At 40.7% G+C, this 26,454-nt stretch overlaps 3 protein-coding genes across 15 annotated transcripts in view; 1 reads left to right on the plus strand and 2 right to left on the minus strand.

The window, feature by feature from the left end:
• Positions 1-18,596, minus strand: Ttd14 (TRPL translocation defect 14). Of its 7 annotated transcripts, none has more exons than XM_077398713.1 (10): positions 18,491-18,596; positions 11,702-11,769; positions 10,926-10,963; positions 10,070-10,107; positions 6,119-6,247; positions 5,961-6,033; positions 5,244-5,644; positions 4,803-5,010; positions 4,214-4,386; positions 1-3,892 (listed from the first exon to the last, which is right to left on the minus strand). In XM_077398713.1, exons 1-10 carry the CDS (start codon positions 18,579-18,581, stop codon positions 3,591-3,593), a joined length of 1,521 nt encoding a protein of 506 aa, XP_077254839.1. In that variant the 5' UTR covers positions 18,582-18,596; the 3' UTR covers positions 1-3,590. The 7 variants fall into 7 exon arrangements, with proteins under 7 accessions (XP_077254839.1, XP_077254841.1, XP_077254844.1 ...); XM_077398715.1 differs by lacking the exon at positions 18,491-18,596 and adding an exon at positions 16,877-17,772; XM_077398718.1 differs by lacking the exon at positions 18,491-18,596 and adding an exon at positions 12,794-12,811.
• Rrp45 (exosome complex component Rrp45) overlaps positions 13,270-26,454 on the plus strand; it is a 14,503-nt gene continuing 1,318 nt past the window's right edge. Inside the window, exons 1-3 of one of the 5 annotated variants that reach the window (XM_077398730.1) lie at positions 13,270-13,417; positions 25,990-26,084; positions 26,178-26,400. In XM_077398730.1, the coding sequence (XP_077254856.1) occupies positions 13,403-13,417; positions 25,990-26,084; positions 26,178-26,400 (333 nt within the window). In that variant the 5' untranslated portion in view covers positions 13,270-13,402. Of the gene's footprint in view, positions 13,418-25,389; positions 25,814-25,989; positions 26,085-26,161; positions 26,401-26,454 lie in introns of those variants that run through there. The other 4 variants (XM_077398731.1, XM_077398729.1, XM_077398732.1 and 1 more) reach the window with 4 other exon arrangements.
• On the minus strand, positions 19,613-25,183 carry Slim (scruin like at the midline). 3 transcript variants are annotated; one of them, XM_077398726.1, is made up of 7 exons: positions 24,900-25,183; positions 24,154-24,820; positions 23,756-23,791; positions 23,444-23,677; positions 22,971-23,300; positions 22,720-22,866; positions 19,613-20,415 (listed from the first exon to the last, which is right to left on the minus strand). In XM_077398726.1, the coding sequence occupies exons 2-7, from the start codon at positions 24,592-24,594 to the stop codon at positions 20,311-20,313; spliced, it is 1,293 nt and encodes a 430-aa protein (XP_077254852.1). In that variant the 5' UTR covers positions 24,595-24,820; positions 24,900-25,183; the 3' UTR covers positions 19,613-20,310. The 3 variants fall into 3 exon arrangements, with proteins under 3 accessions (XP_077254852.1, XP_077254851.1, XP_077254853.1); XM_077398725.1 differs by having other exon boundaries at positions 24,154-25,183; XM_077398727.1 differs by lacking the exon at positions 23,756-23,791 and having other exon boundaries at positions 24,154-25,178.

Consider the following 26,454-nt stretch of genomic DNA (forward strand, 5'->3'; position numbering starts at 1 on the left):
TGTAGGATAGGAGCTTTATTTGAGAAACTTTTATCTCATATAAATTCGCGAAAGATTCCCGTTGCGCGCACAAAACGGGCGCGTGTGCTTCTTAAGATTCGTCTTTCGTAACGCAACGAACTCGTAAATACATGTCTTCTTGTTATCTTGTTTTTCTATACTTATCGTTACTAGCCAATTATTTACTAGACATTTAATAGTACTGTTCATTCGTGAGAATACCAAAATGACGTTTTATTATCCAGACACAGAATATATATTGTAATAACACGTGATGATATTCGACGAATTTGAAGTACAATACCCCTTTCCAGTTTCCACGTACGAAGAAACATGCTGTATACCTGACAACAATACTTCCATGCGTTTTTTGTGAATTTAGGATTAATCGAAGCGCAATTGCTTGATTACATCCCTCTTTTATAAGACAAATGTTTATTTTACATTTCCTTACACGGCGATCGACGAAACAAATTCGAAGTCGAATGTAATTGCAATATTGGTAGATATTGCGAATGACGGCAAAGTCATTCACCAATACATTAATCTTTCTAACGAAAAAGAGTAATTATGATAATAGATCGAAATAAAATAGAAATAAAATAGAAGGACAAACTAAATGTTTACCCAACTTTATCCACTTAAGTGGTTAAACAATGTTTTACTAACATGTTAATTACCTGTTGGAGAAGAAGAAAATAATTGCGATAATAGATCAAAATAGGAGAAACAGTGAGAAACCTCAAGTTTATCGTAACTATCGTGACTTAAAAGAGGCTCTTCGGTTTCCGAGGATTTCTAAAAGGTTGCCAATAAATGATTCAGCTGTGCTGAAACAACGTCTTGCTTAATTTATACTCTCTTCTACACCCAGTATATCAAAATATATATAGCAAGTGTATAAAGATCTTTAAAGAATTGCCATATAGTTAAAAATAAACAAACAAATATTTTAAATTTATTTTAATTAGTTAATTATGAGAAATTGATAGAAACTAATAAAAATGCGCCTTTTTCTTTCAGGCCTATTCAAAAAAATGTATCTTTAATCACAAACCCTCTGAAATGGAATTTTACTCAAAAATATTGATTGTTAAATGAGAAAGAAGTAAGAGGCTAAGAGAATATGGCAATAAATTTTTTGAAACGTTCTGAATAGGTTTAGCATATGGTGGAGATATAAGACATGATAGGCACGTGACATTGTTTTATTAGACGCTTATGGATATAACGTTTTTGTTTTTCAGATCCATTATCTACGTAAACTGAGTGCGCATTGATAACTCACTGTTGCATCATCGAATGAAAATATAGACTTTCGTGTTTTTATATATATATTTATATATATAATATATATGTATATATATATATATATATATATATATATATATATATATATATATATATATATACATACATATATATATTTATCTTTCTCTTTATTTCCGCGAATGAATGTTTCACAGGCACTTCGTCTCTAAACAGTGGCAAAAATTTGTGAATGATCAGTTTGGCGTGTAGAAAATGCGAAAGCGACACGTGAGGGTAAGCGTCATCGCAGAACTCACCATCAAGTTTTAGGGTCACGAGCAAAATATAAGATCTCGCAAATCACCTTTCTATCATTAATCCTCTTAATCTTACATATCTCTCATAATCTTTTTTTTTTTTCCAGCAAATCTCTCGTCTCTGTCAGTGTCAGTGAGATCTCTCGCGATTACATCGACAACACATATTACAATTAATCACAGAAATGGGTAGATTCGACAAAAATAATTGCGCCACATTATATACAATTAACTTAATTACTTCTAGGCAAGCACCTATTAAGTACTAATATATTCGATCGTTAAGAGTTCGCCGTGATTGCAACAACAGGCTATTTTACGCCATTGCCATATTTTTCGAGTGAGTTATCAGATTATAATTTCTCGAGATCTAAAAAATTAGAAATTCCTACATCCCCTAAAGAAATATGTACAAATCTTAGAAAGCTTGAGAATACTCTATAAAAAATGAGAAAACTTTGGCTTGCCCGACGATAAAAGGGAGAATAAATTCGCATTAATTGCTCGAAAATATTTCGAATATAGCCTTGTACTATATTGTCCTATAAAAATTGAATTCTGAAAAAGTTTAATTTTCAAAAGATAAAAAAAGAGATAAATATACATATTGAAAATCTTTAAAAGCAATAGTTCGAGTAATAACATCATTAAAAAGTTATACAGGTTTCAATTTTCTTCAATTACATAAACTATTGTTTCGCGATCAAGCAAATTTCCAAGCATTTTTCAAATTTACAATATCCGGTATTAATTAAAAAATAAAAAACAATCACATGATTGTATATCTGCGTAAAATTCGTGCTTCAAGGATTTTACGAAATATTTTAATATCAATTTTTTTCTGATGTACATAAAAATGTATACAAGTGCTAGAGATCTGATAGCTCACTTTAAAACCTGTAACTTCGATATTGCATTACTGTATCACCTATGTATCGCAAAATACTACAATATCGTCGGAACATAAATTTTTAACGTTTTTTGTGATCTTTTTTTTGACATTAAGTACATTACAGAGATATTTAACACATTTGAATTCCTTAAAGATTCCCAAAAGATTTTGCGATAGTCTCAAGAAAATTTTTCAACCGTTTCTTACGGTGTGTGGCCCGATAACGTTGCTGTCTTAAAATGCGTCGATATTTCTCTTTCTTCTTGAGAAAATCGCGTTTCTCCAAACGTCGATTTCTCGCAATACGATACGCGCATTTATCTATCACAATCGTTCTTTCGAGCTTTCGATAGTTGTTAAACAATACTTGAGGCGTATAAAGAGTAAAACTGGACTAAAGTAAAGTGAAGTACAAACACTTGATGCATCAATGCACATCGCTCATTTAGTGAAGCTGTATTGAAAACATGCTAGGACCTCGTTTCATCAATGTCGCGTAACTTTATAGCTTTTGTTCAATTCATCTCTAACTTATCTCTTTGGCTCATTCTTCTCTTCTTTCATGCGGGAATTTAAAAAGGAGTGATAAGTTACGGTGAATCTGGTAAAACTTGATTTTTACCAGAAATCGATATTAAATATCACACGAGCATTTGACGAAAATGACAATTTTATATATATATGTATATATAATCAACATTTCCCTCCAAATATTTCTTTATTTAAAATTTTTGAAATTTTTTTTAAAATTGTAAGAAAATGTTGAGAGAATGAAAAATTTATTCAAAAATTTTTTAAATACCTTGAGACTCTGAAATTTTGTCGTAAATTTTCGAAAGATTTATACTGGATCTTGATTCTGATCCAAGTTTAATCGACGTTGACGAAACTGACCGTAAGACCCTTCATGAAAGTTCCTTAAGTACGACACGCAAGTTTGATTAAAAAATAGATATTATCTGTGAAATTTTATATAGAAGACTATCGCACTAGTAGTTCATTCAATATTAATTCAGATAATTCGCGCCGACACTGATAACGTTAAGTCCCTGTGCTACAGCTCGGAATATTCGCGAATCGCTTATTATTAAAAGACTTTACTGTTTCTCAATTTTCCGCATTAGAATCTATTAATCAAATCCGTTCTTTTGCGGTTTATCGACCTTTAACTCTCGCAAACTCTCCTCCGGCCTCATGGTCGAATTGCGGACTTCCAGCTTTTGGCCGTCGCCGTTCATGTTACATCGCTCGGCGAACGTCGCTTTACCGTTCGTCAGACCGTTTTGGATGCTCTTCTTGACGATCGCTTGCTGACGGTTTGCAATCGAACCCAATGCGCTGCTGGTTTTGAAATCGAGTCCGTTACTTTGCACTTCGCTCGTTAGACTCTTCGAGATCGGGGCACTTTGACTCTCTGCCAATTGCATGATGCCTGCAAAATGGAATGTCGAGCGTTAGATCGTTCGCGTTCTAATATAGCGGTTTCTATCATTAGTCACCTCAGATAATCTATTATTTAGCACGCTATTCTTCAGCACGGTTGAAATACGTGAAGCTCGAATGGCCGAAAAAGTTTGAATCATCGAGCTACGTTTCTCTACGCTTATACGTAAAACTACGCTTATATAAGTACAACTTTTCTAGTCCGAGCCTAACAGATAGAAGAGAAAGAAATATGTAAGATGAATGCGCTTGTGTAACAAAAACATAGATATCCTTACAGTTACAGGATTTAAATACACCAATACAGTACCGTGGCAGTATTTATTGGTGCTATTCCATTCTTCGCGTAAGCTGAGATTGAACATGCTATAATCCGGATTGCCGGTGACCTCCTTCTCAATCGTCAGGAATTGAGGCAGAATGTTTTTCAGCTCGTCACCCGTCAACGCCGTGTAGGTCTCGAGCAACATCAAGCCTCGACATCTGTAAAGTGCGCACAAAGTTACATTTAGAGTAACACAACTAACACACAATGTCCTTCCCTCTCTTACGATAAATAAATACATACGTAAGAGTGAAGTAAAGGATCTTAGTGGAAGCGAAAGAGTCTGTTTTAATATTAATTCTTTTACTAAATAATCTGAATCTTGAAGTTAATTATAATCTAACTATTTATAGGAAATTATTTCTCAAGATATATTTTGCATGCAAACATTATCGCCAAGCATAGAAAAACCAATCGTACAAGATGTCTTAGATTCATTTTTCACTAATTGTAAGTTTACTTTTTATTTATTTTTTTATAAATATAGAAATCGACTTTTCGATTATCGATATCGAAGATAGATAAGAGTTTCAACATTTTAGTTCATTTAACCGTGGAAATACTGGGGTGTTACCTGGGATGCGCCGGTTCTCTGTATATGTCTAACTGGAAATACTGATTGTTGATGAGAAAGCAACGGCGACGCTTGAAGATAGTGAAGTGCGAATCGTCGCGCTGGGCCAACATGTTCAGGTAGTCTCGGTGCGTCAGTTGGGTCTTCACCTCGATCACTTGGCCGCACATCTTCGGTCGGCGAATCGTGTGGATATATGACCAGTGACCTTAAACAATAGAAAATTCAAATTGTATCGTCGCTCGAATCCGTCGTTCGGACGTAGGAAAATAAAATATGACTATGACCGATGCACCGTTAACTTACACTTTAAATGAATTATCGAATTTTTTGATAATAATAAATACAAATTAATTTTCCCCGTCAAGTGATAATATTGCTTTAAATGGTTAATTGGGTCGCAAATGAAGAGAGCTTTTCGTTGTTTGCACGGTGATTCACCTTTCTGGCCGCGCTTGCGTAGACGGGCCTGCATCTTGGGATTGTTGCTTTGGAGGTAATTATGCACGACGTCGAAGTCCTGGAAAGGCGGGAACTCGCTGTCCGCCGGCAGCGGCGCCTTCACGAGGAACTTGACCTTGCGACTGCTGGCGCGCAACCGGTCGCCGGTGTCGATGCCCAGTTTCTGGCACACGCACTCGATCATCCGGCAGATCTTGGACTCGAAATCCTGCGAATTGTCGATAACGTCGAAGTATGGGTGGCCCACCCAGGAAGCCGCGGCCTTATAATCCAGCTCCCGAGCAAGTTCGACACCCTCGGAGCGACACGCGTGTTCCTCCGTCGAGTAGAACTCCTCAGCGCCGTTCGCGGCCGAAACCATGTGGAGAATCTGGTTATATCTGGTCAACACGAGAGAGAAAACGGGAGTTTACTGATAGATAAAATATTAAATTAAATGCAATTAGATTACAAGACTAATAGCAGTAAATACTACTAAAAATGAAAAAGTATGAGAAGATTAATTTATTATTACATACAAAGAGGCTGATACGATTGATAAATCACCTAATGAAAAAGGTCTTAGAGCCGGTATACCGTTAGCCTTTTCCATTAGGTGATCTACTAATTGTGATTAGTTTTCAAAAAATAGATTCTCCCGAAGACAAGGGCGAGTATCGACTTTACGAGCTTTCTTGTATCCTTCATTTGTCTCACCTGTTGTCTCTTAGTTCGACGTTGTTCCATCCGTTCGAGGCCATCATGAGCTCCCACTTATCTTTCGAAATAACTGTGAAAAAATTACTCCCAATTAATCTTTACGTCATCGGGAAAAATCTTGAACTAATTCTATTGTTTTCAGTGTTTGTACTAACAGGCGGAGGCGTCCATAGCACCGCGATCACAGATGATCAGGCAATTCCTCGAACAGCTCTCACCCAGTTGAAAGAACGTATTCTCGATTTGTATCATCGTGCGCAAAAGATTTTCCTGAAATTTGAATGCTGCAACACACGTGTGAAAGCAAATGCGGTATTATACAACGAATGTTCTCGCTCGCTCGTTTCGAGATGTTGCTTGGGTAAGATCGATCTGCACGTGGACCTCGGCGATACTTGAAGCGCCTAGCCTGAATAATAGCGTCATTTATCACGATAAAGGGAGCCTAAAGCTCTAAGGAAGAAAGCCCTAAATGCGTTTAGCTCGATAAACTTTCTTAGAAGCGGTATTTTTAGAATTATAGCGAGTATACTAATCGAGATCCTATAGCGAGACGGGCGGACGATCCTCGTTCGTTCCAGTGACATGAAAAGAAAAACAAAATTCGCGAATTTTTTTTTATCAATTTCTTTAATATTTAAGATCCATGATTTTGTATACATTATTTTGCCAATCATTTTGAAAGAGGTAGAAAAATATGTATCTAGGATATTTTTATTCCACAGTTGATTGACGAGAGGAGATTCGATTTATTTCGGGACGAGTAAATACCCGAGGATTCGTCTCTCGTCGGCGAGAGAATTTTAGAGTGCCTTGCATTTCAAGGCCGAGACACAATGAAGCGTATAAAGATAAAAAAATGTAAGAAATAAGGAATAAAATACATTAATATCGCGTTGACACGCAGGACGAGACTATGAAAAGCGATCGATAAGCGGAAAGAGGCGGCTAAGGGATAAAATAAGCTCCTACGCCTACTCGATAGCACGAAAAAGTGTACCCAATTGACTAAATAAAAGAAGACTTGTTAATCGGCAAATTGAAAAAAAAATATTCATTTCACAAAGTTACAAAATTCCGATCACAGATTGAGAAGTTCTTTAATTTTACTTTAGTCGGAGATTATTTCGCGAACTTGGTGTTTTGCCTTCCGATTTATTTAGATCAATATCTATTTCGTAACATCAGTTAGATATTCTTTATCCTACAATTCTTCGAAGAGAATTAAATCGTTTATTTGTTTAGAAAGAATTAAGAATAATATATTATATATATTATATTATATATTATATATAAATATTTTTATAAATTTTTATATATAAATATATAAAAATATAAAATAAATTCCTATGCAATTTACTAGGCGCTGAAGATAAAAGCGACACGGTGGAAAATTAGAATGACAGAAGGTAGAAATCGAAAAAAAAAAAATCTAAAATGTTTTCAGACCAATCGCTGATTTCCTTGTGCGTCTTACACCGGTTTCATCGTGTCTCAGACCCAAGTTCTAGCGCGATAACTCGGACTCACCCACGCCGGAATCGACCTCCAGGATCTCCGGCCATCTCGCCTCGCCATTGCGGGAAGCCTCGCTCCTACGATCTAGACGCGAGGATTTCGCGTGCGAAGGACACGGATTCTCAGCTAGAATCAACCTTGATCTTGGGCTCACGTTGGGGGTTCGGTGACTCGGGTTGAAAAGAATATCACGCTTTTGCGCCCGATGATCGAATCGCGAAGGAAAAAAGACGTGTCGAGAGGAACTGGATATGAAAGGAGCCCTTACTGAATGAAGATATATACGAATTTACGAAGTTTGGGATTCTTCGATTATTCCCTATTCCTTTCCGTATAGTTCAATCTTTTTCTTTTTTTTTTTTTCAACGAAATTGAACGAAACTGCTTCTTCTTGGACGAACCTAACGGGCTAATGTCAAGGATCTAATATCGTCGACGATGAGAAGCAAGTAATCGGATTACCGCGCTCAAGTTTCACAAACGTCAGTTTTTCTTTTCCAACTGACGAATGTGCCTTCGCGGAAAAATAGCCGAGTGACAAATGCATATGGATATAGAAATAAAGGCGGTAATAATCCGTGACGTTTTTAGCTTTAGAGTCCTTGGCTCGTCGCAAACATCAAAACGACATTTCTTTCCAATTAATTACGTCCCATGGCGAATCAAGTTGACAAATTTAAGCTCCTAAAACTTCCCAAGAACGCCAAATTATCGCAATGAAATTTTAAGTACGAAATGCAAGCGAATGAGTATAAAGTAAAATCTTACGAAACTCCTATTTTTTTATAATTCCGTATAATGCTCGAGAAATTGCAAGATTTTTGCAAGATGTTTTGCAAGAATTTTGCAAATATTGTCACACGCTTCGACTGAAAGAACCGCGCCACTTTAATGTGATAAATTATCTCGCGCTCAATTATATGAGACGTTTACTTGGCAGGAGCGTTATAGCTCGTACAAAAATTGTATAAGAGATTCGGAACACGCGGTATATATTTGCGACGGATGATAAAACGTATGCGCAAAAAACGTAAGCGGGGGAAGCCTGACATTCGCGTACGCGTTCGTTCAAGGGCGAGCTGATTAAAGTCGCAGTAGTCGCACGATCGCCTTACGTAAGGGCGAACGAACGTTTCGATGACCACCGACGTAGCAAAATTATTATCTTATCTCGACACTACAGCAAAACTTTTCAGTTCAGCCTCGACGTATGCGCTGCCAGGTGGGACGTTTTAAGAATTAAAAGAAAGACAGACACACGTCCCTGAAAACGTACCGACAGCTCGGTCGAGCGCGCACAATACGTTCCGCGCGAAGTATACGAAGAGTTATATTTGCGGGGAGAAATAATATGATGCAAGAGATTTTAAAAATAGACCCGGGGTTGGACCAATTGACGCGGCCGCGAGGCGTAAATAAAACCGACAGGGCGAGAGATAATTGAAATTTCGCCTAACGATCGGACAAAGTCCCCCGCGATACACGATATAGAACGGAAGGCCAAGTTTAGCATATAGGCCAAGAAATTTTAATCGTTATGCAATCGGGCTGTGTTGTAAGGCCCGGTGTCCACGATGCTATAGAACTGTGTCCAAGTTTCGGTTTAAGCCAATGAAACTGCTACATTTCTGTAAGAGCTGCAAGTTGATTGGCTTAAACCGAAACTTGGACACAGTTCTAGCATCGTGGACACCGGGCACATCTCGTCAAACGACCGTTCGGCAGCCGTTCGTTCCGGGCGCAACGAGACGCAGACAGCACGTCCGAAATCGGGACATAATAAGACGTCTCGAAGACATCTTTAAGGCGTCTTATGATATGATAGCTAAAAAGACGTCTTACGTCCCGATTTCGGACATGTCTGGGAGAGACATGCCCGAACTTAAACTTCACCGATGAGATCCGCGGCGAAGCTTTCAAGGATCCGACGTTTCATACGCGACAACAGGTCGGACTGGTTTCCTTTATCCTTTTTTTTTAGCCGTCATCGAGATACGAAGTCTTTTTTTTCCTCTCTCTCTCTCTCTCTCTTTTGCTGTCTCTCCCCGCGCTGTGCAAAGCTTGAGATTTTTCCGTCCGCGTTTGTTCTCTGCACTCGCGTCGCGATTGCGCCGGTTGACGCAATCCGTCGTGTTACCGGGGCAATGCATCCGAGCCGCGACTTCCAAGGTCGGCGAGAAATAATTAATGTCTCGCACCCGCCTTCCCTGACGGGTTTGTTTCAGAAAATCAGAAAAGAGGAAAAAAAAGGAACAACACACAGGTTCCCGACGGTTAATCCGTGTAATTTCCATCACGGCCGGACGAACGAATCCCAGAGCTGAGTCGAGACGAGACAGTTCGACGCTTCTCTAATTAATTACGTCAATTATTGCAGCTGCGGCCTGATTCGCGTCGCGCGGGGTTGAGGGGGGGGGGAGGATCGTTCCTGTGCTAATTTCCCTGATGCGTGTCTACATTATTGGAAAATTTTCACGTTTTAGAATATACGCTGTCAAGAATCGAAAGAGCACGTGAGCGTATAAAGAGAAACGTGGGGTGAAAGGGAGCGTATAAAAAAAAAAATGATATAATCAGCACAAACTTACCCTCCTCCGCGTTCAGGTCTGTAAACTTGATGCCGCCGCTGAAATGGAAAGAAAGCAGACAGCAGATATGAGACAATTGCGTGAGGCACGCGCTACAATACGAGCGTTTAAATTAATTGAGTTTAATCGAACGAATATTTATACAACGCAATTGCGACGCTGGAACGGTCTTAAATATCTCGCAGCTGCAACCGCAGCGGCAATTTGAAGGAAGTTTATCGTTATATACGCGGACCATCTTAATAAATAAATAAATCGCCTTCAAACGTCTCACTGTCGAATGCTACAATACTATATACCGTTTCTCCCGGAAATGAAATCAACGTGGAATCAATGTACAAACTTATAATAAATTTTCCAGCCACGCCCCGATGGAGCGATCTTGAAGTTTTTGCGCGGCTTTTGCGACGCAAATGCAAATTGTTCATTGCTCATTTAATATTTACTCCGCGGAGTCTGTTTCGCGAATTTTTTTGTTTCCTTCGCGACACAATCTTGACTCGAACGAGAGGCGAGAGGGGGCGAACGGCTTTGTTTCGTTCTTCAAGAACTTCTTTTAACCCTGCAATGCGTAAAGCACACGCATACACCCGAGGGTTTGCGAGACTTTCCTGTTATCCTCGTATATCCTGTTAATTTCGACAAATTTTCCAAATTGATTAATCTCTCGATTATCTATTTTTGTTCTTCAGACGCGTCACATCGTCAGAGCATTCCAGGGTTAATTCGAAAGAAAACCGTACTTGTCCAAAAGGGTGACTCTCGTTCCAACTTCTCTCTTTTTTTTTCTCTCTCGCTTTTTATTTATTTTTCTTTTTTCTTTCTTTTGTAAACTTGTGATCGTATAATTGCATACCTGAGCAGCACGGTCGCTGTCTCGGGGACACGGAACACCTGAAAAAGAAGACAACCACCGCTCTATCGAATCCAAAACGAAGGGTAAGAGCCCCCCGAAACTAGATCGCGTCTCTTTTCGAAAAAAATCTCTGCTCGGCTACGAGCCTCAAATCGCGACAAGATTGTAACATTTAATTGGAACAATTTAAAGATCATTGCTGATCATTGCATAATAATGAAATTTTTTCCCTTCTTTTTTTTTCTTTAAGACTCGAATCGATTGAAATACGTTCCGCAAAGCTCGAACGAGCTGTGATATCTTAGAATCAACCTCTACACGCAGTTGCGACTCACTGTGCGACTACTGCGACTTACTGCAAGGTAGAATCTCGCTCCAGAAAGAGAGAGAGAGAGACGAGCTACGGAAAAAGCTAGATTATGCCATAAATGCGTTATCCTTGACTCGAATTATCGTATAGCACGCGACAATCGAACGACGTTCTGCAAGTAGTACGTATGTACGATAGACTCTATGCAGAATAAATAAAATCATCCCCTTCTCCCGGCTATATATCGTCAATAATATATAACGAAACTACCCTTACGTTAAGGTATACTGTACGGCGTCTGTCGAATCGAATCTAACGTGGCATCGAGCGAGCGTCGCTCGGAGAGAAAAGCAAAAGGTCAGTCGGGGGGGGGGGGGAGAAAACTCTCGCAATGAAGATCTCTCTTTTCTTTTTCTTTCTCTCGCGGAAAGCTTTTTGTTCTTAAGGCTCAAAGGGTTCTACCTACCTTCCAGCCCATGTTCTCGAAGAAGGTGCACAGCCTGGCCTGCCCGGTTGTCTTGCCGCCGCATGGTCCTGCAATCATACGAGAACACGTGGTTTAAACACCGGCCGCTCCGAGATTCCTCGAAAAAATTTCACGCAAGATCTACACGTGCGAGAAATCGTTTCTGCGCGCGTGAAACCTTTCACTTCGCGATATTGGTTGCTTTCCATTTACATCAAAACTCAGATAATTCTCACTTGTGACGTCATACTTAACTCAGTTAAATGCAAACGTTCTTTTTGCACGCCGGCAAGTGAGATTCAACTGAGTTTTTATTTACAATCGAGACCGTGTGCTTTAACGAATTATATATTAAAAGTGAGGCTATGGACCTGTATTATTATGCGACAGCTTTGTCACCAGGTAAATACGAAGTGACATATCTTACCTGAGTATAAAATACTCACATATCTGAGTGACTCGCAGATCACTTGAGTGTAAATGGAAAGCAACTATTGTACGTCTTCTCCCGGCTTGTTTTTCGTTACATAAAATAAACGACGAGCATATGAGAAGGCAGACGGTCAATAAAAGTCAAATTGATCGCAATTGGTGCGCGTCGGCACGGCTATTAACTCGTCGCGACGTTATAGATCGTGCTCGTTATGCATATCGGGATGGCAGCGAATTTTGAGCCTGTCGCGCGCGACCTGATCCTAAAATAAAGTATGCAATCGCGCCGCGCGCGACTCAGCGTCTAAAAGAATTCCGGTCTTTTTCCCGGGCTTCTCCCCACTAAAGTACCTATCTAATCTAATCTAATCTAATCCATCAACGCGTCCACCTTTATCCCAAAATAATACAGAACCGAACTCCTTGAGCCTCTACGCTCCTCCCATAAAAAATACCATGAAATTCGTTCCTTCGAGCGATGAAAAACAACAACGTTATTTCATAACGTTATTTTTTAGACTATTTTTGAGAAGAACACTTCCTCTCCCGTAAGATTTTCTTTGCTGTGATTTTCCTGTCTTTCACGAAGCTCGGGAGGTTTTGTTCGAATCCTAATTGATATGCCTAAATAAAGCTCAGGCATCTTCAGGAAAAGAATACCTTATTTTCCTTTGTTTTTCTTGGATGCATTGCTGCATGGACCCTCGCGATCGCGTGAAAATTAAATTTCCAGGCGAAATAAAGAGAAGCACGTTGCACTCACAATTTTCAAGGTTTCTCCGTATATATTCGTAAGCAACTCGGATTCTTCTGCGTTCCTTCGTCGAAGTTAAATTTTGCAACCGTTCTTCTGCGTCTCGCAATTCTCGCATACGTCGTGTACGTAGCATCAGGTTGTCGGAGATAATTTTCGCTGTCCGCCAAAAGATAAAGCGTCGTCAACGATAAACCGACAAGGCTATCTATCGTGTCGTTCGCGCACTATATGCTGAACTAATTCGAGTAATTTCCGGTTGTTATCTATCTGAAATGACGAAAACAAACGTAAGAAAATATCGCTTATCGGGGCCGAGGGGGGAAAAAATAGCCGTGACTCATGCGACGCGGGCGGGCGTCTGTCTGAGAAATGTCTGATTGTGAGAAGGAAGCGTGCACCCGGTACTTTGTATTGTTTTACATTCAACATCGGCTATCGAGCCGATAAATTCGTATGGACGAGCGACGCCGGCAATTCAAGTGGGCAACTCATCGGCGGGCAACAAAGGAATAATGCAACTAACGCAAGTAAAAAAAATAAAAAATAAAACGAGTAGGGGATAAAATTTCGTCCGTACGGTCGGGATAGGTGAAAATTCGTGCGAACCGAGACTCGTTCTCCGCGAGACACCCTTCTCCCGGGTCACCCGGTACAGCCGTGGCCGCGTGTCCCTTGGTGTCCCTGCGTGGCGCGTGGAATCGATCGGCATCCGCGCGTGGCCACGATAACGATAACGCTGCGTCATAGCCGCACGAACGAACGAGATGAACCCCGCCGAATTCGATGTTCCATTTGCAAATTTCGATGTAACGAACGGAATTTGCGATATACTACCTGCGTCCCTATCGCCGTATCTCTTTTCTACGCTATAGCCCTCGAAAAGCTCTCGACAGTGTCGTCGAGAAAAATTCAAGATAATCAAACGTGAAGAAACAGGGATTTCTAAAAATATGGAGTACTTGCTTCGTGTTGTTATTGTTGAACATTCTTTCCATCCTAATCCGGAGATCCTTTCTTTCAAGAATTTCCGAGGGATATCTCATTCTGTCGAAAGGTATACAGAACCCTAATCAACCTTGAAACAAATTTATGACCCATTTCCGTAACGAGAAGATGTAAAGTATATATGGGCAATCTGTACTTTGGAATCTCCGTTCCTTCGCACCTCGTCGTTAGAACCTTTTCCTGAAACGTGTCCAGAATTCTCTGGAAAGACGCCAGAACTTCGTCGCATTGAAAATTACGTCGAATCGTACTTCAATTTATCGGGGATGCTGACTCCGCGCGAACGAAAAGCTCGCGCCGGCAATTAGCACGCGCTTCCCGCGTTTTCTTTCTTTCTTTTCTCGACCGTGGTCGAGATCTCCCGACCCCCTGCTCGTTATGCTTGATCCAGCGAGCGAGAGAAAACGCGAGCGGTGACCGCGTCCCACGTGCTCCGCCGCCGTCGCACGCCGGCCGGCCGGGAGAAAAACGTCTTAGTCCAGTCACTATGTACATTTAAAAAAGACATAATTCTGACCCAGGATTTTTCTTTTGGGGGGTGTTGGGGGGATCAAGAAAAGCTTAATCTCAAGTTTTCGACCTTTGTTTCCCGCTTGCTTTTTTTACGGGAGTAAAAAATGTGAAAAATGGTTTTTCCGCGATAATTCGGTTTCTAATAAAGTTACAAGGTCGAATCGGAGCTCATTTTAAAGTTTTTTTTACGCTCTACAAATTATGTCGTATGACATTTTTACGTATGATCGATTGTTTTCGAGACATCGAACGAGAAAGGGAAATAAAAAAGTATGAGAGATATTTAGTTTTTTCTTTTTACTCATTATTGTCGTCCAAAATTGCAAAAATGCTTCAAATGAAACTTGTAGAGCGTAAAAAAACCTACAATTTTTATTTGTTATTCATTTCATTTCGTTGAAAAGTACGCCTTGTAGAGCGCCTCAAAGTGGAGAGTCGTCGCCATCGCGTCAGCGATAAAGTATTTCTTTCTTATAAACTTACTTCACAAATATTGTCACTTAGATATAAAACTGCACGCTTTCATGTATTCTTCAATGAAACGGTAAGTGTAATTAAGAAAACTTGACGGTTTCAAAATAGCTACAATAATTTCAGGCTTTGCAAGATTTATTTGCAACTTTGAGGCGTAGTGCGATATGGAATTTTCAACGAAATTAAAGTAATAAATAAGAACATTTTACAAATTTTATTGCTGTGCAAGTTTTATTTGAAGCGTTTATACAGATTCGTGTGCAAAAAACGATAAAATAGAAAAAAACGAACAAAAATGCTCAATTTTTCCTTTTCTCTTTCGATATCTCGAAAACTATCGATCGTACGCCAAAATATCACTGAACGTAACATGTAGAGCGGGAAAAATCCTATAAAAAACACCTATTATGTTACTTTTTTGCGTCAATGAAGTCGGAAATCTTAGCGAAAGCATTCGGTGCCGCGTATCGACGTAACCAACGCGCCGCTAACGCGATGACGACGACTCTCCACTTTGAGGCGCTCTACAAGGCGTAATTTTCAACGAAATGAAATAAATAACAAATAAAAATTGTAGGTTTTTTTACGCTCTACAAGTTTTATTTGAAGCATTTTTGCAAGTTCGGACGACAATAATGAGTAAAAAGAAAAAACTAAATATATCTCTCTCATACTTTTTTATTTCCCTTTCTCGTTCGATGTCTCGAAAACAATCGATCATACGTAAAAATGTCATACGACATAATTTGTAGAGCGTAAAAAAAGCTTTAAAATGAGCTCCGATTCGACCTTGTAACTTTATTAGAAACCGAGTTATCGCGGAAAAACCATTTTTTCACATTTTTTACTCCCGTAAAAAAAGCAAGCGGGAAACAGAGGTCGAAAACTTGAGATTAAGCTTTTCTTGAGCCCCCCAACACCCCCCAAAAGAAAAATCCTGGGTCAGAATTATGTCTTTTATAATCCGTTTTTTTGTACATAGTGACTGGACTAGTCTCTCGCTGGCGAAAAAGTCTTCGCGCGTCCTATTCTCCAGTTGTCCGCGCGAGATTAAAAATAAAAAAAAAAAGCAAAAAGGGGGGCGCGAAACACACATGTGCGCATCGCGTTAAAAAAGAGACTAAGTATACCTGAAGAACTTGGCGCGGCTGCGAAAACAACTCGAGGAGTTAAAAACGAAGCGCGCGCGCGCTTCGCCGGAAACTCGCGCATTTTCCAAGATTTCTCATTTTATTTTGCTCCATTTTAACGCGATTGACGCCGGTTTTTCTTCCGATCCCCGGAATTTCGAGGCTTCACCCTCGGAAGGATGATTCTCTCAGTCACGCAGTTTTCCCACGTGTTTATCTATGACATGACGTAAGAAGCGCAGATGGTGCGAGAAGCGCGATTCGAACGGAACGCTCGATTCCATTTTGAAATACACGAATATATACGTTGCAAAGTGATGTACAGCGGCGGACGGAAGTTTTTGCAAAAGCCGACGAACCGATGCGAGACGGACGAGAAATAAGAATAAGAAATCGGACGGACTCGGCTGTGAAAATGTGCGCGCGCGAGCGCATTTTAGGTTTCAAAATAGACCGAGGAGATAAATATGTAAAATAGCCCAAGGTAATACGCGGGTGTCGTTGTCGAGAGCTTTCCTCCGCAGCTCCGATACACTTTGTATCTCCCCCGTACAAAAAACTCCAATTGCTTGCTCGAATTATTTCGAAATCTGGCGCGCGAGCGACGGTCCGCGTCTTCGGGTATGCAAATTCCGAGGGGCGGGGGAGGGGGGAGGAAAAAAAGAAATCAATGAGAGAGACTCCGCGTGCTCGCTCTCGCAGACGTGCTCGTCCTCGCTCGCGACGTCGCGAGGTAATTAGCGAGTTTTCAGCGGCGAGTCGGGCTTCCGCGCAACGGAGTTCGGGAGTCCGATCCACGCCACCGTCTACTCCAGCCTGTACCCTGTACCCCCCCCCCACCCCTGTGGTTACGTATGTACGTACCTCCGGTCAGCACCAACTTGTACACGCGTTTCTGATCCATCTCGTCGTCGGCTCCACTTCCGTTCCCGAATCCGGAATCGGAATCTCTCTCTCTCTCTCGCCTTCTCACTCACGCTGTCCGACGGCGACGGCGACGGCGACGACGACGGCGACGAGTCTTCCTCGGGGGATGCCGGGGTGGTTGTTTCCTCCCTTCCGATGCGACGGGGGTGGCGGGTGTGCGACGCTCGAAGGCGGCGGTGGTCGGTACTACATAAATACCTGGTGGCGCATCTCGGGTCGGCGCGTGCTCGACCGCGTGCTCGGACGACGCATGAGGGAGGAGGAGGGGAAGGAGGGAGGCGAAAAAAAACGACGACGACGACGACGACGACGAGAGGAACGACGAACGATTGAAGGTGGGCCTCGAAGGCGCGCGAGTTACTCAATCGAATGTATTCGCGGGGTGTCTACCCTCACCGCCGGGGTGTCACAGTCTTTTTTCTCGGAGCGAAGGAGGGAAAAAAGGAACGCGATACCGCGCGGACCCACGACTCGACGCACCAACAAACGCGCGCGTCCGTCCCGTTCCGTGGCTCGGAATCATCTGAAGTTGTCGAGTTGTCCCCGAACTCCCCGAGTCCCCGGAAGCAGTGAGAGAGCTGCGCAAGTGCGCAGCTGGTCGTCGCGCGAGTGTGTCGGCACTGTCGGACTGTCGGCACGAAGTCACGCGCGGCGGAAACGACGGGCACCACCGGAACCCGGGACCCGACGACGGACTTCCGCGCCAAATTCAAATTCGGAGCAGCGGAAACTCGGAGCCACTCGGCTTCCCATTTGTCGCTTTACGTTTGTGCAATTGGGCTTAGCGCAGAGATTTATCTCCCAGGGACGTTGATTCAACATTTTTAAAACGTTCAAAAATGCCTTTATCGATATGTAATTACTCTATATTTGAGATCTATGTAGATAAATTCCCCGGTGGGAAAATGTCTCGGAATTTTTTAGGTTATTTATTAAAGAATTTTAGGAAAATTTTAAAACTTTCTCAGAATCATTCAGATTTTTCTCGCCGACACATCTTTATAAAAATCGAAATAAATATGAGAAAATTCATCCAACTTATCAGAAATTTTCATATATATATATATATATATACAGATACTGAAATATTTCGAAAATTTTCGTCCAATTATTTCTGAGAAAGTCAACATCTTTTTCAGAATTTTTTACAAATCTGAAAAATAAATTGATGAAAAATTCTTTGAAAATTTCTGAGAAAATATAAAAAAATTTTTCACCAGGATTTGGAAAATACATCGCGATTGGACAAAAATGTACAAAAATTAATATCTCGTTCGGCTTGGCGTCCCAGATAGAACATAATGCTCATGATGACATTACTTAAAAATCCCATTTAACGTTACCTTGCGACCTCATTATGGCCTGTCTGTGTGTGTGTGTGTGTATTCATGTCAGATATTATATATATAAGATCGTCTTAACTCCATAGCTAAAATGGAACGAATCGTACAATATCTAAAGATAAACTTAAGACGATCTTAAATATATATAAGATAATGAATCACCAATCTCTCTATTTATGACTCTTTAAGTTCTTGGGATTGTACTTACCAAAATTGTTTTCCACGTTTATGATTCCATATACGTTTACGAGAGACCGGAAACATCTTTGCGATTCAACGATTTCCTCCCGCGAGATCATCGCGAAAAGATCCGCTCATATAACGGCCGACGTCCTTATATATTTCACTCGGCGTCCCCACGCCGCGGCCGTTCAAACTTTGGAAAATACCTCGATGGAAAAAAATAAAGCAACAAGCGTCTCTTTATCGCCTCCGTTCGCGCGACCGCGATAAAAACAATGTCCTTGGTACAGATAACACGCTCCGCTGAGTTTTCCCTATTTTATCCTCCTCCCGAGAGCGCGAAATAGATCTGAGAAATACGTAAAACACTTTTTTTACACGTTTTCCCCTTTCTTTTTCTTCGATTTACTAAAAAACCACACGATGAATTTTAAAATATTAAAATATTACGTTTGAATTAATATATCTCGCAATAATATATATATATAATATATATATATTCCGCGCAAACATATTTTCTTTTATTTTACTCTCTTCTTAAATGACAATAACAGAATGTAACGTGATAATATAACACAATCGATGAGAATCAATTAAGTTACCTCGATTTTCTGAAAGAGATTTATATTTTGATTAAACCTTAATAATTAAAACCGATACAGATGTTAAAGAGTCTCGATTATCTTTTTCTCGTCTCTAAACTAAATTAATCGTTGTCTCTTATACAATTACGTGACTGCAAAAGTAGATCGAAATCGGAGGGGGGTCGTATACGGAACTTCATCTTTTTAGTTAGTTTTGGATCAAATTTCTGAAATAATTAATAATTTTCTCTAGTCTCTGTATTCTTTTGTTTGACTTGCAGTTAGTCGCTATAACGTGTGTATTGAAAATAAAAAATACACTTTGAAACATCTTAGTCACTTAACAATAATTATTGTTAGAGAAATTATTAATCGTAAATGTAGCGAATGTAAGCGATCTAAATTTTGCAATTTTTAAATTTTTAGTTTATATAAAAGACTAGTGAATTTAAAAAAAAATAGATAATTAATTTTTTGAAATCTCTTGACGACGCTTTTTTTTTACCAGGATTAAAGAATATTTTCTTCATAATGTGGGAATTCGTGAAATAAAATCACTCAAATCGGAAGATTCGATTGTTCTGTATTTCTCTTTTCCATTTTTGTATTTACAATATCTATATATATTTCTCTCTCTCTATTAGTGAATATTTAACGTCTTAGCAAACAACACCGAAAATCTACTGCGTAATTACGACGCATGATATACTGCTCAGAATAATTAAAGGGTCGTTCATCCGTCAAGCTTAATTCTATATTCGAGCAATCAAAGTCTGAAGTCGCGCACGGGGGTTTAGGGGTTATAGGTTTATCTTAATAAACAATATGACATACAAAATAATGACATTTGTTTTAAAAAAAAGTAAAATGATTCAAAAAGGAAAAAAAGCGATACAAAAAATTAAAAAAAGTACATGACGCCTATTTAAAGGCGGATCCACACCTGAGCACGCTCGGATCCGAGCCAAGCCGAACACGAATGAACGTATTGGTGTGGACAATGATCCAAGCCAAGCCGAACACAGACCCAGACCGTTCGCCGAACGTGCACAAACCGATCCGTGAGTCGTGGATCAGATCCGAGCATTTGCCATTCGTATGAATGTGTGGACGGGCCAGAGCGAATGTTCGAAGGTAAGCCGTGTTCGGAAGAAGAAATTGAAGAGAATTCATCTTATCTTCGTACAGTAGGTCACAGAAACTGATAAATGCATCTTCTAATTCTTCGTCCGCTATTTTCACTACCTGCCGAACGTCTGGATCATTTCCGAATATTTCCAAATAGACGCTTGAGCAAGCACCGTGAGAATTTTTTCGGCTCTCGTTCGGCTTGGCTCGGGCCAAGCGTGCTCATGTGTGGATCCACCTTAAAAAGGAGAAACAATCGAGTTAAATGTGTGAAACTAATATCCTTAAAAAAAAAAACCGGGGAAGTAAAGACGGACCAGCGAATTTTTGACTTTAATCTCGATTTAACTTGTTTTTTATCTTCTTCTAATTTTTAAAACTGAAAAAGGAAAAAAAGTAAGTTAAATCAAGATTAAAATTAATCTACATTGATAGAAATAGAAATAAATCAATCAGATGCATATATATATATATATATATATATATATATATATATATATATATATGTAGCATATAGGTATATATATATATATAGCACAAATAATCGGATTTTTATGCTGGATTTTGCTTAAAGTATGTCTTTTTTTGTTACGTAAAATATAACGTATTGTAGGAAAAGAATAATGAAGATTGTTTATGCCGCAGCTATAAGACCCCCCAAGTTTTTGATTCGAACGAGCAGCTTCGCGAGCATCGCTTTAATTAATAGGCACCGCGGACAGATATTACATTTAACAATATCTTTAAGACAAAACACATTTAGTAACACCATATCCTCAATATTATTTGCGCTCGTCGTTATTTAAACATTTAGAAATATATCTCATCGTCGCGCAGTGTGAGTCGATGATCTCTACTAATTCTAACATTTTTAAAGAAATGAAATATATATATATATATAAATATAATTAAAAATATCAATTATTTACATTAAATTTACAAAATTGATGATAAAACCACAAAAAATGTCATATTAAATCGAAAAGTTGACATTTTAAAAACTTCATAACTCGAAAACCACTTCTATTCCAAAATTGAAATTTTCAGGGTTGTTTAAGGATATAATGAAGTATATTCCCTGAAAATTTCAAAGGATTTCGAGTTGAAAGAAAAAAGTTCTGGCTATCTGAAAATGGCGATTTTTCGAAAATCGATCGGCTTTAGATGGCCATAACTTAACGAAATAAAAGCAATCAAGCAAAAAGTGGGTAGATTTCTTCAGAGTATACCTGAACAAAAAATATCAGCTGCTGATCAACCCTCTACTTCGAAAACTGTAGATATGACAGCATTTCAAAAATAGGCAAAATTTCTCTAAAACAGTGGTTTAGTTAGCAGCTCGCCGTGAAGCCGGACTTGAGTGTAAACCAATGACCAATTTTTTCCTTAAAAGTAGAGTTTACAGAAAAGAATGCGGCCTTAAACGAGTCTCTAAGTTATATAGAAGCTGAGATATAAATTTTTGAAAATGACTAAAAAATCGACTTTTTTCAAAATTCAAAAAATTCTCCAGCGGCCGGATTTGATCGAATCGGGCTCAATTTTTCAAGATTATCTCCTTTTCTAGTGTACTTTCAAGGAAAAAAACGGCATCGAAATCGGTGACCCACCCCCGCAACCTTTGATCGAAAAGTAATGGATCTGCCTATATATATATAATATATGTAAACTCCGTTCCGATATTCACTGTCAGTATTAAAATCTATAGTTTACGTCACATACACTATAGATTTTCAGCGGCAGTGAATAACGGAACACACACACACACACGCGCGCGCGCGCGCGCACACACACACACACACACACACGCGCGCGCGCACACGCGACCACGCACACACACACACACGCACGCACGCACGCACGCACGCACGCACGCACGCACGCACGCACGCACACACGCACGCAGGCACGCACGCACGCACGCACGCACACACACACACACGCACGCACGCACGCACGCACGCACGCACGCACGCACGCACGCACGCACACACACACACACACGTCATGTACAGCGTTAGAGAGAGAGAAAAGGCAGAATGAATATACTGTACACAACATTAAGTATACTATAATAATAATGAACTATATCCTTAGATACTCTTTACATATTATAATTTTTTTAATCACTCTTATATTTGTACATTCTTTTTTAATCTTTTTTTAATCAGTTGCCGTTAATATCAAGAAAATAGCGTAACTGGCAATTTAAATGTTAAATGTCGGATTAAAACGCAAATTTGAGAAAGAGAAAAATCTATTATTTCGCAAACAGCTCGCTCATTAGTCACGAATGTAATGAATAGTAATAAATAACGATCGTGAAATTACTCTTACCATTACCAGTAATGGTTTACTACGGAATAGACAAAATTGTAAAAAAAATTAGCATTAAAAGTTGCAAATCGAAACATTGAATGATCGAAGCGTGGCCAAACGCTTTCAAGTGCGTGCAGCGCAAGAAACATCTGATTCGAGAATTCGGTAGTGTCGAGGAAAAGACTTATCGTTCACATCAGTCGTAGGAATCAAGTCTTCGTACGAATTTTAATGGTATCCCCATGTGAAGCAGCTTGTCCGGTGAACTATCCTTCAAGTTCGGGTAATAATAATTCAACGCTTGCCAGCAGATCTCGGACAATTTGGGAATTGTTAGCCAAGCGGAGTGAACCGCATTTGTTCTCTGTACCTGTAACGATAAAGTTGTCGCGATTACAAATTGATGAAAGTACATCGAACGAAACATTTTTGGAATATGTCACGCCCCGTTTATAGCGACAATACGATAATAACCTTGTTGCTCATTTTGACTATACCACCGAATATATACATGCGACCCTCTGGAGTCAGCGCAGCCGAGTGAAAGTACACTGGGCAGGGTAGGATGCATTCCCTCAAGCGCGTCCACTGCAGCGTGCCGAGATCAAGCCGCCAAACGTCGGAGAACACCCAGTCGCCGTTGTAACCGCCCGATATAACGACCGAGGTAACGCCACTCTTCTCGTCCGTGTACTGAACGGAACCGTGACAACGTCGTGGTGCCGGCACCATAGTCTCTTCGGTATCACCGTGCGTGCTCAAAGTCCTCCAACTGTTGGTCTTCAAATCAAACGCCGGTATTTCCTGAAAGAATTTATTATAAATGTATTTATTATGTACTCAATACATTTTATTATAGCATATTAATATAATAACAATAATGTATATATATTATATAAGAGCAGTTCGTGTGTACTTTTTAATAGAATCTTTATGGGTTTACTCACCGAAAAGCCATATGATTCTGTCGAGGTGCCACCACCCAAAACATAAATCATCTTGCCGTCAAAAGCAAGCTCATGCCTGTACCTTCCGTGTGGCTCCGACTCGTCCTTGCCCGAGCAAACGTACACCACTTCCCATACGCCTCTTCTTAAATCGAATCGGTGAATGTCGCAGGTATATTCATACCCAGTAGTGCCACCGACCGTGTAGAGATAGGAACCGTGACATACTAATGCCTGTCCATAAAAATAAATAACAATAAATATATATCTAAGCAACGGAAAGAAATAATAAATCATCGATCTAGCGCTCACATATATCGGCATTATAATCTTTAGTGTAACCGTATCCTAAAACAAAACAGTAAACCAGTTTTACGAGATGATTTTCATCATAAAAACTATATAGTGACATTCACATTTAGTTTTCGATTTCCTATCGTTTTAATCTTGTCAAGATGTTGGATAGCTTGACGTCAGAGCAATTATTTCTCATCAAGCAAAACCAATGACTAAACCATCAAGCAAACAATCCAGGTTCTGTTCTCAGTTTTGTTTCCTCGTGCATGATATAAAGAAGTTTTTAACGGAACCAATATTGTCCCATGGTGATAGAAACAAGAACCATAAATTTCAGAGATCCACAACTATCGAAATAAATCTTAAAATCGTTAGAAGGCAAAAATTCAAATAGCAAGAGCAAAAACAATTACCTGGCCGTACTGGGGTTCGGGTAGCTCGCCAGTGGCCGGGACGACGTTCATCACGCCGTCGTCCACGTTGCAAACGTACAGCTGATTGCTGCAGCTCTCGCCGAAGGGCACGCCGGTGCCGCCGTACACCATCAGCGCGTTGCCGCGCAGTATCACCGCGTTCGACGCCAGCTCGTTTGGCATGTTCTCCTGGCCGGGCAGCCGCTTCCACCGCTCGCTGACCAGGTTGAAGCGCCACAGCTCCTTGAACAGCGGCTTGCTGGCGTACCACGTCTGGTCGTTGCGCATGTCCGGGTCGGTGTCGGACACGCACGGATTGAATCCGCCGTACGAGTACAGATTCCGATGGTCGCACGCGATCCGGTGGCCGCTCCGCGCCTTCGGCCGCTCCCGTCCGTTCGCCCTGTGCTTGGTGAACACGAACGGCTTGAACGTGTACATGCTTCCTCCGTCGATTCTCACCCGGTGAATCCGAACGACGCGTCGCGACGAGTAAGCGCTCAAGGACGAAAGCGATCTGAGAGACTCGGCGCGCTACGTGGCTCTTCTCCTCGGCGGGACTGTGTCACGTATCGCGCTCATTCCTAACCTCCAAGAACGGTCGACCTAACCTCCACGCCCGCTCCACAGACCTCACCTACCCCTATAGGTGTCAAATCCGTCTAACCTAAGGCGAGATTTGTCTGTCTGAGAACTCTCTCGTCCCCGTGGCAGTCGTGGCACGAAAATCGCGAACGAACCGATACCTGGGTGGATCTCGGAGAAAAACTGCAGGTCATCCTCGCGCGGACGAGGACGAGATTACGAGATTCGCGACGCGCGCCCCTCTCTTTCCGCGCTCTGACGCGCACGGCGCTCGTCGGAGTCGGAACGACGATCAAGTGATGAAGTCGCTTTTCCTGTGACCGCGACGAACGGTTCCTCACGCTCTCGCGACGACGGCCGACGTCGGACGCACTCCTCTTGACTGCGTTCTCTCTCGGGCTCGGGGGCTCGAGCTCGAAACGCTCGAATCTGGAGGTCGCCGTTCACTCCGGCTGCATTCCGATATTCACCGTCGGCAACTTTCAGTGCTGAAAATCTATAGTATACGTGACGTAAAATATAGATTTGCAGCCTCCATCTCCGTATGCGCGACGCGCGTTCGATCATACGTCCAAAGTGTCCAAACTGTCCAATTCGCGTATCTCGAAGAGCGCAGCGCGGGAGAAAGAACGGAAACCCGAATGTTTATTTTCGGATGTAAACGCGATCCACGATACACATCCGCACATATCCTTTCCGGACACTTCCGGATTTCGATAGAAATGAGCCGGGAACTTCGGAAAGTCGAACAATCGCGTGGAATGTCCGATATCGAATGGTATATAATTGATAATTGATTGCCCACGTCGCCAATTCGACAATTCAACGTAGGACCATTGATCTAGCAATGCCGCCTGTCTACATTGTTTAAACTCCTCGGTTCGTTTCGCACGTGACGTTTATTTATAAAGCTATCATAAACAAACTTCGAACCGCAAATTATTTATCGCGTGTAAAGCCAAAGCCGCGAGTCTCAGCGCTTTCTTGTTGTAAAAAAAATTCTCGAAAGATGAAGGAGACTCCGCTTACTAACTGCGAACGAAATTTTACGAACAAATGTATAGAGGAGGAAACGGTAACTATATACATATTTTCCTTATAAATTTATCAGTTAAAAAAGTTCAATTATAATTTATATTATTTAAAGATTTATTTAACGATGTAAATTTTTGGAATATGCTTAAAGTTACGTTCTTCGTATAGAGTTGCATATGTAATAATAATGTTCACAATAAATCTGTTACCTTTCAGAGGTTGGACGGTCGAAAATTATTGGAACCGCGTTCGGTGAAGATCTACTTCGGCTCCAGTTGGGGATGTTGCATGGTGTCGCTTGGGCATACAAGGTGAATTTTATTTAACGACATATATAGATTATTTTTAGTATGAAAAAGATGCAAAAGTGAGTATATACATTGAGAAGAGAAATCCCTTTACAGAGCAGTAGCGCAGGTGTCGTGCGACATACAGCAGCCAAAAACGTCTCGTCCCAACGAAGGCATGATACGCATAAATGTCGAACTCACTCCATTAGCGGCGCAACACTTCGAGAGCGGTAGACAGTCCGAGGCGGCTATACTGATCAGTAGGCAGCTGGAGAAATGTTTTAAGGACTCGAAGTGTATAGACCTGGAGTCTCTCTGTATTGTAGCGGATAAGAAGGTCACTAAAGAACACTTGACGTCATTAAATATTATACAACAATGTAGATATATG

The sequence above is a fragment of the Temnothorax americanus genome, unplaced genomic scaffold (genome assembly GCF_048541705.1).
Source record: "Temnothorax americanus isolate GAGA-0224 unplaced genomic scaffold, ASM4854170v1 Scaffold12, whole genome shotgun sequence".
NCBI classification, from domain to species: domain Eukaryota; kingdom Metazoa; phylum Arthropoda; class Insecta; order Hymenoptera; family Formicidae; genus Temnothorax; species Temnothorax americanus.